The 11,455-nt window shown below is 39.9% G+C and overlaps 1 protein-coding gene across 6 annotated transcripts in view; it reads right to left on the minus strand.

Moving 5' to 3' along the window:
* pdlim5b (PDZ and LIM domain 5b) overlaps positions 1-11,455 on the minus strand; it is a 42,201-nt gene that overhangs the window by 1,763 nt on the left and 28,983 nt on the right. For 5 of the 6 annotated variants that reach the window (XM_084383548.1, XM_084383550.1, XM_084383551.1 and 2 more), the window contains 5 exons: positions 8,961-9,115; positions 7,640-7,667; positions 3,837-4,000; positions 1,247-1,427; positions 323-503 (listed from right to left, as the gene is read on the minus strand). In XM_084383548.1, coding sequence (XP_084239674.1) covers positions 323-503; positions 1,247-1,427; positions 3,837-4,000; positions 7,640-7,667; positions 8,961-9,115 — 709 coding nt within the window. Of the gene's footprint in view, positions 1-322; positions 504-1,246; positions 1,428-3,836; positions 4,001-7,639; positions 7,668-8,960; positions 9,116-10,480; positions 10,504-11,455 lie in introns of all 6 variants that reach the window. The other variant, XM_084383552.1, reaches the window with a different exon arrangement.

The raw sequence follows: 11,455 nt of genomic DNA on the forward strand, positions 1-11,455 counted from the left end.
TGAATTTATTAAACATTTATTAAATTTAGTATTAAAAATATATAACAGTGGTAGGCAAAGTCAGCCACAGCTTATTTATAAAGGAATCATTACTATAATGTCACTATTTATACTCTCTTACTAACATAAAAGGTCGAACAGATAATGCACATGGATTGCATTTAGGTTTACAGTCACATTCAAAACGATGCATTAAGCAGCGAGCATCTGCTTTATTTCTTTCGATAATGAAAGTGGATGATGTTTATTGTACCAGTACAGGTTTCAGTACAGGTACAGTAGACGAAGACAGAAAACAATACCCCTCCGTTTTGCAACTTACCCCCAGGATCTTCTGCTGGCAGCGGGCGCAGCTGGGAGCGAGGTACTGCTCGTAGCAGCGTTCGCAGTACACCTGGCCCCTCTCCTCCACAAATCCGTTCTCTGCCAGGGAGGAGTGGCAGTGAGCACAGTTGAATTCCTCGGGGTGCCATGACTTGCCCATGGCCACAAGGAATGGGCCCCTGGTGAGAGGAAGCGAGGGACAAAGAAATAATTCATTAAAAAGAAAAAAAAAGTCCACATACTAAGGTTTTTATATGGAAGCCCTGAGAGGCAAGTGTGACAAAATATTCTGGTGTCTAATCTAAATTGTTTTCTCTCCTGTGTTTATGACTTAAGAACAGGTGAAAACAAGGTTTTGCGAGGTTTTTTCACATTGATATAGAAACGTAGATGCCTCATCGGCCGCTGCTGTTTGCATATCTTCCATATCTTTATAATGTGACGAAATACAGTATGTAAAAAGGGGGCAGGATCTACGGATTGGATAGCGACTGAGCCAATTAAATACGTTTCTATCCAAAAGAAACGCATGACACTAATATTATATCATTTGCTAACACACAATAATGTGAATCTACCTTGTGTTAATTGTGCACGGAGAAATTAAAACTCACCTAGAAGTAAACATAAATGCTTTTAATCCTATTTAAAACACGGGGTACCGCTGCACTTTAGCCTCTTGTGGCCAAAATTAGTATTACAAACAACAAACTAACACTAAAAAAGATTATCCTGACCAACCAACAAAAATTATAAAACTACATAAAAAGTTTTTGCCGCCTGTTTTCACTGGTGACAAAAAGGAAAGGAAGTAACTAGAAAAAAAAAAAACATCAGAGCTTTCGTATCTTTAAGTCTTAGACAAATATTCTACACAGTATTACTTTTACACTCTAAATGCAGTTTTCCTGATGTTATCTACCTGATGACATTGTTGCACTTGCCGCACACTGGGGTGCGTGTGCCGGCTGGGATGTGTTCAGCTCGCTGCACCAGCGAGTTGAGGTCCTGTGGATGTGGCTGAGGGGTGGGGCGGTCTGGACCTTTGGGAGCAGGGTTGGCAACTTTGCCGAATGAAGGAGCTGCTCCACCCTTTGGAAAACCTAAACCAGCAGGGAAAATAATGGGTCAGTATTCAAATGGAGAAAAAATAGCTAGCCCAGCATGAATGTCCCCGATAAAGTATTAGACTTTGTTTGCATTATTTGAAAGAAAATATGTGCAGTTTAGGTGTGTGTTTTCAGGCAGTGAATGGGAATGATTTGCTGATCTCTAACCTCCATGCCTGAAGCATTAGACAGCTGGGCTGGACAGAGCCACCCCACCCAGCCCAGACAAGAGATCAATTTTTCCCACTGAGGGAAACAACACATTCCCAGAGTCAGAGGAGACACCTGGAAAAATAATCCCCCTCCTCTCATCTCAAAACACATGGAGAGGATGCACTGTTTTTCCTTATTCTCTTTCACAGTGCAAAGACACATCCAGGACAAGAGGTCAGTGTTGTCCACCCTCGGAGGGAGTGCTCGAGGGTAAAACCATCGGGCACAGAGACACTATTGAAAGAGAGCACCGTTATCAAAGACTCAAAGGAGGTCAAAGGACAAGTGCTCCCTAAATTTCCTCGTAACGGAGGGCAAACAAACTGAATAAACACGAGCAGGGATGTGAGAAGACTGTGGGAGAGGGGTTCATAGGAAGAGAGATACTAGAGAGTAAGTGTGATGTGGAGAGGTCCGGGCTCAGACTCCTGATAGAAGAGAAGATTCTCTCAGAGATAAGTGGATCATTTTTGGCTAAAATAATGTTTCTGTTACACTTAATCTAAAGATCTGCTTTTAATATAAACACCATAAGCCAATTCATCGACTTTATCAAACACAATTGCCTCACTTTTTTAGCAGTGTGAGAGCTACCATTAAAGGGACATTTCAGCACTACCTATTTTTGATTTTGGGGTGGGGGTTTACAATCAAACACCTACCCATTTTTAGGCAGATGACAATATTTCTAGAGTCATTATGTAAAACATTTTACTACCTCTGGTCCAAAAAAAGGGGAATTTGTGCTTTCTTTCCCACCAGAACTTTATTATGTTATGAAGAAGGCCTTCAGCATTTAGATCTCCCTGTTGGGAAATCAAATTTAACAGAAAATGTGATCAATCTGAAAATATCAAGAAGGGATGAACTCATCGCCTCACTATTTGTACAAGTCTCTCTGCTTCTTCTTTGTTAAATGAAACAGCCAAGTGTGTTCATCAGAGTAGAAAAGAGAGACGCGAGACTTAAAAGAAATGCTGATGTACAACACGTCTTTTAATAGTATCATGATGTAGCATTTACTATACATTAATTTATGTAAGATGACGATTCTTACTGAATCGAATGTTGAATTGATGCAGAGAATATTACACTGGAGTCAAAATATCTTACAATGACGCTATGCGACCTAATCTGTGTGAAAAGCCGGTGCAGTGTGGTGAATGTTGACAAGCTGTCAGTCCAAACGAATCCTTTGGCAAGAGCAAGGATTGAGGGCTGAGCCACATTTAATAGGACAGAAAGTGAAACATGCATTTGTAAGTCTGTCATTGCTGTCTGGCTGTATGAGGAAGATAAGGAGGAAAAAGTCAGCATGAGCATCCAAACTGGATCACAGCAGGACCGCAAAATTCTGCTTCGTCTGTTCTGTCTCTCTAAATTCAGAGACAGACGAATGGAAATAAATGAAACGGGGTCGCTATTGATCAAAGAACATGCACAGCCTAAATATTCTAATAATTTCTCACTTTTGAGGGCGCTGACAGTAAAAGCGCCGATGATATTTAATCATGTAAATACATTTTAAAAGGTCACATTCCACATGCCCAGCCCAATTCCACATGGGCACGATGAGATACATGCTTGTTTACTTGAACCCAAGTATGTGTTAATCTGATAAATAACACAGCCAACAGAGGACCAACTGTGGCCTCTGCTGCTCTCGGCCTATGGCACCTTTCAGCAGCCGTTTCTTAAAGGGTCTTCTGGGAAATAACATTAGGGCACATAGTGCATCTGTTCATGAATAAGTGCATACTTGTGTCTCAGTATTGCTAATAATGACCCCCGACTGATGGCTTTCAGCAAATATTTACTCTGACCTGCTCGGGGTCTCGTGGCAGGGATTTCTGTATTTAAAGAGCAGCTTTCACACAAAATAAAATACATAATTCTCAATTTCACAATCTATTTAACTGAGGGGATCTTGGGAAAAGCCAATAATCTGAGCTCATTAACGGAATACCTCTGGTTTTTATAGAGCTCATAATCTTAAATGGCTGAGTGTCAGGTATTAAAGCAGCAATAAATGTTACAGCTGAGCAGCAGCAGTGAAAGAACTGGGCTGCCCTCTGTAGGCTAAAAGAAGCAACTACATGAAATGGATAATACATGCCTGGCAGAAGCAGAAGCATTCAAGAGGCTTTAAATAGCAGAAGCAGGGGAAGATTTCTGAATGTGTTCTCTTACCTGATGGACCTCCAGGTTGGAAGGAAGGCTTGTTCTGGGCGACCGGACTCTTGAAAGCGGAAGCAGAGGAGACATTGCCGTTCCTGGGTGCTGCTGCAGATTTGGAAAATGTTTTCGCTGCAGGCGAGGTGTGCATAGCAGGAGTGGTTTTGTCAACTGGCTCACTAGGAAACAGATATACATGTTTCGTATAAATCATAACTCACTACAAGACAAACACACACACATATATATTTGTACATACATACAAATACTACATTTGTTTATCTTCTCTTCAGTGGAAACACTGTAGGTCAGAGCCTTTACCTCGTATCTGGGACAACAAATTTAGGTCAAAACTGAGGCTAACCCCTGAAAAAGAGAGAAATCTAAAGATGAGACTGTGCCACCACTTGACTTGAAGCTCCACACAAACAAATACTTACAATGTTCTGTTCTACTGCAGGTACCAGAGACTGTATAAAATGGTGGAGGAAGCCAGCGGGACGTCACCCATTGGTTTGTGGACGTTTTGAAGCCTCGGGTTTGGCATTACTGTCGTAGAAGTGAGCATATTTGGAGCTGCCATGGATACACGCTGCTACGCCTCTATCCTCATAGAGGTCACAACGGTAGCCACTTGTCAACCACGAGTTAGCCTCGCCCTACAGCATACCATAGATACTTTTTGGATCTAAAGATTGAGGCCATAAATTCATGAGGAAACTGTTTACTGAGGTAATAAATCATTTTAGAAGTAGGGTCATTTTCTCATACCCTTACATTCAATCTGACTTCTTTTAGAAACCAGTGGAGTCGCCTCCTGCTGGCCATTAGTAAAGGTTTAAAGATACAATATTTAAGAAATGACCTTCTTGAATTAATACGACCACCAAATAGGGGCAGCATATCACCAGAGTAACTGCTAACTGCTGCTGACTGAATTCTTTTATACAGCCATACTGTTAGCTTGTTAGCTCAGTTAGCCATGGGACCCCTGCGACAAAGAGGCTTACAGGGCCGTAGATAGCTGGTTTGCATGCTAACTTCAGAGGATAACTCTTCAGCACAATACGTAGACGTCTTTGACATGACACCAGCATTTTTAAAATATATTTTGTTGATGATTTTGGTTAATTTTCTATTTAATGTTTTGAACTATAACTTACATATTGCACCTTTAATGCACCTCTGAATTGGCTTCACTTTATCTACTGTATTTCACAGTTGATGGCAGGTACTAATGCTTACAATCAGTTGGTCAGAGTCTCAGTGACACATGCAAACAATCAAGATAATTATGGAGCACTTTGAAATAATATGCACTGCTGCCCACAGTCCATATGTTTTTTCAGTTACTGACATAAGCACATAAGGACACAATTACAGGTGGTGATGCTGTAGTATTTACTGTACATGTAGCTCACCCTCCAATAATTTCCTGAGTTGACCACTGATCTTATTTTAGTAGGGGTTATTGCTTTTATTTTCCCGAAACAGCAAAGGTGGAGACACTCTGAGGCAGCGGAGGCTTCTTTTCCCGTGGCAGTACAAAATGTTGTAGCTGAGCTGTAATATATTTTAGTCGAAAATGAGAAGCACTAGTCTTTCTAGTCCACACCCCTTGTAAAATTTCACAGCTTTCAGTTCAAGCTGAGAACCTCCTGTGAGTAGCAAACGGTTCAAACCCAATAAAGGCAGAAAAATTCTTGCACAAAATTCACAACGAGTAAAGACTGAATAGTTTAACAGTTAACGGTAGTTAGAAGTTTGATGCTTCTCTAATGATGCAATATCTGACTGAAAGCCGCTATCCAGGACGTACATGATGGTGACGACAGGGTGACGGGTGTAATAGGGCTCAGAAGATCCCATCAGTTAGACAAAGCAATGATCGCTCAGCAAACATCACGTAGGCGCTGTTGCAGCCTAGACAGACTGGTTGTGCAAAGGATTTGCACCAACAGGTTAATACTTTGGAGCCCTGAAGCTGTTGGTTTTTCAGCAACAGCACACAGCATGTTACTAACAACAGAACCTATTTTGTTGTCAACCACAAATCTGTGGTTTTAATCCTGTCTTGTTTTCTTTCACTTATCCAGCCTGTTACTGTAGGTGTTTCTGTTTGAATAACATGAGAATCATGACAGGGGAATGTAGTCATACAGTTAATTGCTGGTTTTAAACTATGGACAGATTGCTTTAGTATCTGGGTCGGTCTGCCTGCCTTTAATCAAAATGATGAGAAACCTGGGCTCTTTTGATGGAATACGGATCACACCATGTTTAAATTTAGCAACTTAACTTCGTGTTTATTGCTTTGATGATGCGTGACAAGATCAGGTATGAGGCTGTTGTTTTATGTGACAATCAATTACCTGCAATAACAATAATGACAGACACCAAAGTGGTTCTCATGGTTCTCGTGCTAAGATCATTTTTGCTTGTGACAGAACGGATTCATATTAGATTATGCTTCGAACAATGGACATAACAGATATACTGGACGGTTACTTTTTTCTGCCAAGCACGAAGAAAATAAGGGATTTAGAAATAAGCAACAGCAGAAAAGAAAGAAAACGGTTTATTGAGGTAAAGTCATCAAAAGCTGACAAACTACTTTGGTTAGTGTAGAAAATAGAGGAACAACATACAGACATGCTCAGAAAAATAAAGTATAAGATTACAGAAAGTGTGCAGAGGAAAAGGAGGGTCAGACACAAACACTATGTCACAGAAAAGTACACATATACACTGTAATATACTGCAATGCTGCATTTATAAGCGCACATCCACATTAACTTGCATGCATTCATTTAATTTACATTTTGAAATAAAATTACACAAAGATAACATGTACCTTAAAACGACTTTTACAGCAGAGTTTGTTTGCAAAACAACTGGAGTAGTTTAAACTTTGGGGAAATTGAATCAGGATGTTAAATAAGTACCGAATGAATGTAATTTAAGTTTAATAATGCTCAAAATAAAATAAATAAAACAAATTGAAACAAGACAGAACAACTACACATTTAGCACGCGTGCTGAAACATCATGATGCCAATCTCTCAGCTTGTTGTACTTGTGTCCTATAACTTCTGGGTCCAACTTGTTCGCTCTGATTTTCCCCATAAGACAGGATTGAAAGAGAAAGAAGAGAAAAAGGGACAGTTGGAAGGTTACGATTGTAGCAGAAAAGCAAAAGATGACACAGGAGGTCGCACAAAGGGAAATAACGGAAAGTTAGTAAGAGACCTTGCGGATGAGTATTGAATTACAAGTCAAGGCAGATGTGTAATATCTGTTTTAAGGAAGGGTATGCTAAACAAAATCTCACTAACAGAAGGAGAGCAGGAATCTCCATCTGGCAAGGCTGCCATTACCAACAATACCACTTAATTACCCACAGTTTCCAGTGAGTGACACGCTGATTGGTTGGGGATCTCGTACGAAGGGGCAGACTGTGTTTACTGCAGATTAAATCAAGTTAGGACTGAGTACAGCAGTAGCAATCACAGCTTGTGCTGAGTCTATGGCTGTCACCACTCAACCGTCCTCCTCTTAGAGCTCCCCGTGTGGTTTCTCCAAATTAAGCCTTAAATGAAGCATGATACTGCAGGACCGTAAGACCAGGAAATCAGGGCTCAACTCTGAATTACAGGCTCCTAGACATGCTTACATGAGTACTTTGAGGGCCAATTCTGAATTTGAAACCTCAATGATCAAAAAATTGCTCATGATTGCCACATTACTGTATTTCCTGCAAAAGTACTCACCAACACACAAACCAGATTTGATTATATCAAAAACCACCAACCACTTACTTCTTTCCAGTGTTCTCTGGAGCTTGCTCTGCAACAATAAGGGGAAAAAAAACAACATATTTGTAAATTAAGTAAAATGTATAATAAAAAACAATGCTGCTATGACTTGTTCTACAGTAGTTCCAACTTGTCATTGCAAGGTATACATGAATAAACACCCTATGAATTGTTCGTAGCTGCAGAAACACCATAACACATTGGATATCCATCAAATGGTCAAAAAGCCCATTGCATATTCCACGAGAGTCTGGTAACATCATTTTACAAAAAGAGAGGTGCAGATAGCTCTCATCTTACTTCATTCTAATAAATGAGTTACTGTAAATGTCATCTTGCATCAGTTAAACCGATCTACAAATGTACACACAAACCCTTCGAGTGGAAGGAGGCCCAAAGCCGCAGCCTGCTCATGTAACCATCAATGCCACTTCAAGTCAAAACAGTAACATAAAAGATATATTAAATGATATGGTGATGAAAGCTACTGTGACCAAATAAACTATAATGTCGCTGTGATCTACAGAGGCAATCAAATTTTAAAAAGGAAATTTGATTATAAAACAGGAACATAAGTAAAGTGATACAACAGCTTCTAAGGAAAATATGTTGAAAGGATTACCCTCAAACTGGCAACCTTTGCATAAATCTGTCATGTGTTCCAGTCTTAAATGGTTTAATGGATCTAAAATGAACAAATGAGCCTTACAATACTCTGAAAATTAAATTCAGCCAGTTTCAATTACTAAGTACAGTAATAAGTCTCTGCAGTGTGTTAAGTCCTCATCAACAATCTGTCTGTAGCCATATAAGCATACAGTGGTTGGTACATACAGTGTTGTAAAAAGTACCACAAAGTCAGACATGAGTAAAAGTAAAGATATCATGTTTAAATATCACTTTGGTAAAAGTGAAAGTCACTCATATGAGATTGGAGTAAAAGTTTCTATTGAATGTCATTAAGTATTAAAAGTAATTTTAATGATGATAAATGTACTTAGGTAATAAAAGTACAAGTAAAAGTAAATTATACATAAATGTACACGTATACTTTATACTATGGGCCAACCAATTATCAGATCTTTTCTAATTACCACATTTTGAATCAGTGTTTTCTTATTTACCTGATTGCTGATAAAATAAATGTGCTACACTGGCTCTGATGCATCATGTAATCTATAAAGTAACTAGTAACTAAAGTTATCAAATAAAAATAAAAATACAGAAACAGAAATACTCAACAAGTAAACAAGTACCTCAAAATTGTACTTAATGAGTACAGTATGTGAGTATTTGTACTTAAGTTCCTTCTTTTGGTACACACCTTTTTCAGTGCCGGTGAGCTGGGCCAGAATACGGAAGGAGCGGGATTGTGAGGTGCCAGTTCGTGGGTGCCAATCCTCTGTGTCCTCAATCAGGCGCTTCTTGCTGGCATCGCTCAGTGGAGACGCATGATTCTCAGGCTCCGCAGCTGGTTTCCTATAAAGTCAGATAAACCAAGAAATTGGGATTTTACAAAACATGGAAAGCACCAGTGTTTTAAAATGAAAAAAACATTGTTTAATATCAACTGTCCAACATAAAAAAGCCTCCACCAAAGAATGACAAAGTTCCAGGTATTACATACACTCAATCTTACAAGCAACAAACCCACACAGCACACATGTAATCTGGACTATGCAACAGGTGCTCCACTTTCGATCAAAGGTGCAGCTTGTAGGTACATGTCTCACAGTGTGACCTCACGGCAGTTAGATTTCAGAATTACCTCGTAGGTCTAGCTGGAGGTGGAGTTCTGCAGGCAAGCAATGAGAAGATAGGGAGGGAAAGGCACAAAGGCAGAAACGACCACAGATTAAGCGCTTAGTAGACTGTACTGCACTGTTTGTATGGGAAAGTTAAGAAACTGTTCTGACCTATACTTACTTAAGATTTCTCTGAGGCTCACTGTTAGAGAAAACCACAGAATAGAAGTCAGGTGGATAATAAAATTAAAGTCATTTTAATGTCTAGAGGGTGTTGATTAATGAGTGAAAAAGTGAAGAGGAGTTAGATTTACTGCACTACAATGGTGCAATTAAACACACCGACTGCATATTTAGAGCAGTGAGTGTTTGGGATGAAAGTGACATGAGCATATCTCACCACAAGGTGGGAGTAATATGCTTTAAAAACTAAGGATCAGCCTTTCTTCCTACAATAATTTGCCAGTACTCTTGAATGCAATAATATTTATATGAAGCGTTTACATGCACAGTTTAGTCCAAGTGCTATTCCAAACTGTGAGTCAATTCAATGTCAAAAGTCCAAGTATGTGCAATTTTTAGTCCGTGTGTGTGTGTCAGGTAAGTCGAGGTGAAGGATGATCGAAGACAGCTCAAGTCAGGCTATTTTTAGCCAAAGCAGAATATACTCGCCAGTGATTTGTCTGGCCTTTTGTAAACATACTGACAACAGTAGCAGATGGGAGCTAGACAGATGCAGGGCTGGGTGACTTCAGCAGCCTAGTGCACTGACAGGCCTGCGTGTAAATACAGCATTAGCAAACAGAGAGCCTGATGCCTCTGAGAAAATGAATGACCAGTATGAGCCGACCCCCACTGGGTGTCCTGTGGTGCGTCAGAGATGGATTTTTAATGGGGGGGGGGGGGTTCAGAACTTGAAAAGACTTTGTGCTGTAAGTGGATGAGCACGAACGTGAGGTTTGTGAGGGTTAGCTCAAAGAGGTGCAAAAGCATGCCTTTGGTAATCATAAACCAGTGAGAAGTGAAGGCTGTAATCACATTCCACGTGGTTAGAAAGCTACTGCAGCAAATACTGTATATTATCATTCGCAGCACTAACTTGGTGTCTGTCTCTTCTTTCTCCTGTGGGCAAAAGATGGGTATATGGAAAAGGATCGAGGGCGAAGATGGAGCATGAATAAGTCAGTTTGACAAAAAGATCAAGCTTGGAAAGCCCTTCTGAGAGAATGTGCTTCAAGGAAACCAAACAAAGCATGCAGGTCAGGACACAAACACACACATGCTGCAACAAATACACTCCACCTCTATGAGGAGACAGTCCAAGGTTTCAGGCAACAGAGAGATTGATAAGATGGAGCAGTAACGTTGTGCCTGATAATGACACTTACACTCTTTTTTATAAACATTCATGAAAAGATCAATACAAGAACCAGCAAGCTAATATCTGATGAGATCTAAGCTCTAAGTCTGGACTGCTAGCTGCATGGCTAACTGAGCTAACTAGCTAGCAGCAGCAACAGTAAGTGGTTTCTCTGTTGATATGCTGTGCCCCTATTTCCTCATAGTATGAATTCACCAGGTGGCTAATTCTTACATATTGCACCTTTAAATTTCTGGATATTTATTAAATAGCTTGTTTTTGATTACCATAAATCATTATTTTTGTTTTTCCTTTCTCACTTTATGAACAAACAATCATCAATTTTACAACATGTGATTAATGTACTACTGTAGAAACATGGCAGACTAATAAAAGGCTCATTCTAGGGTCACAAAAACAGATCAGGTGATTATACACTGAGGGGAACATAACATTGCATTCTGCAGATAGATCCCCTAAATCTCACACACTGGACCTTTAAGTGTGAAGCCATTTGCTCACTTAAAGCCAATAAAAACAGATCTCTGTGACCTATTTTTTCCAGGTGATAGAGAGTAAAGAATGAGCAAAAAAAGAATGGCAAATCACTTAGAACTCGCTCAGTCTACCGTAACCCAACCAGTGGGCCAAACCCTGCTGATGAAGCCCAGTCCAGCCAAACTTAGCTCTGTCCCCGGTCCCTCGAAGCACATA

The sequence above is a fragment of the Pagrus pagrus genome (assembly GCF_965226575.1).
Source record: "Pagrus pagrus genome assembly, chromosome: 19".
NCBI classification, from domain to species: domain Eukaryota; kingdom Metazoa; phylum Chordata; class Actinopteri; order Spariformes; family Sparidae; genus Pagrus; species Pagrus pagrus.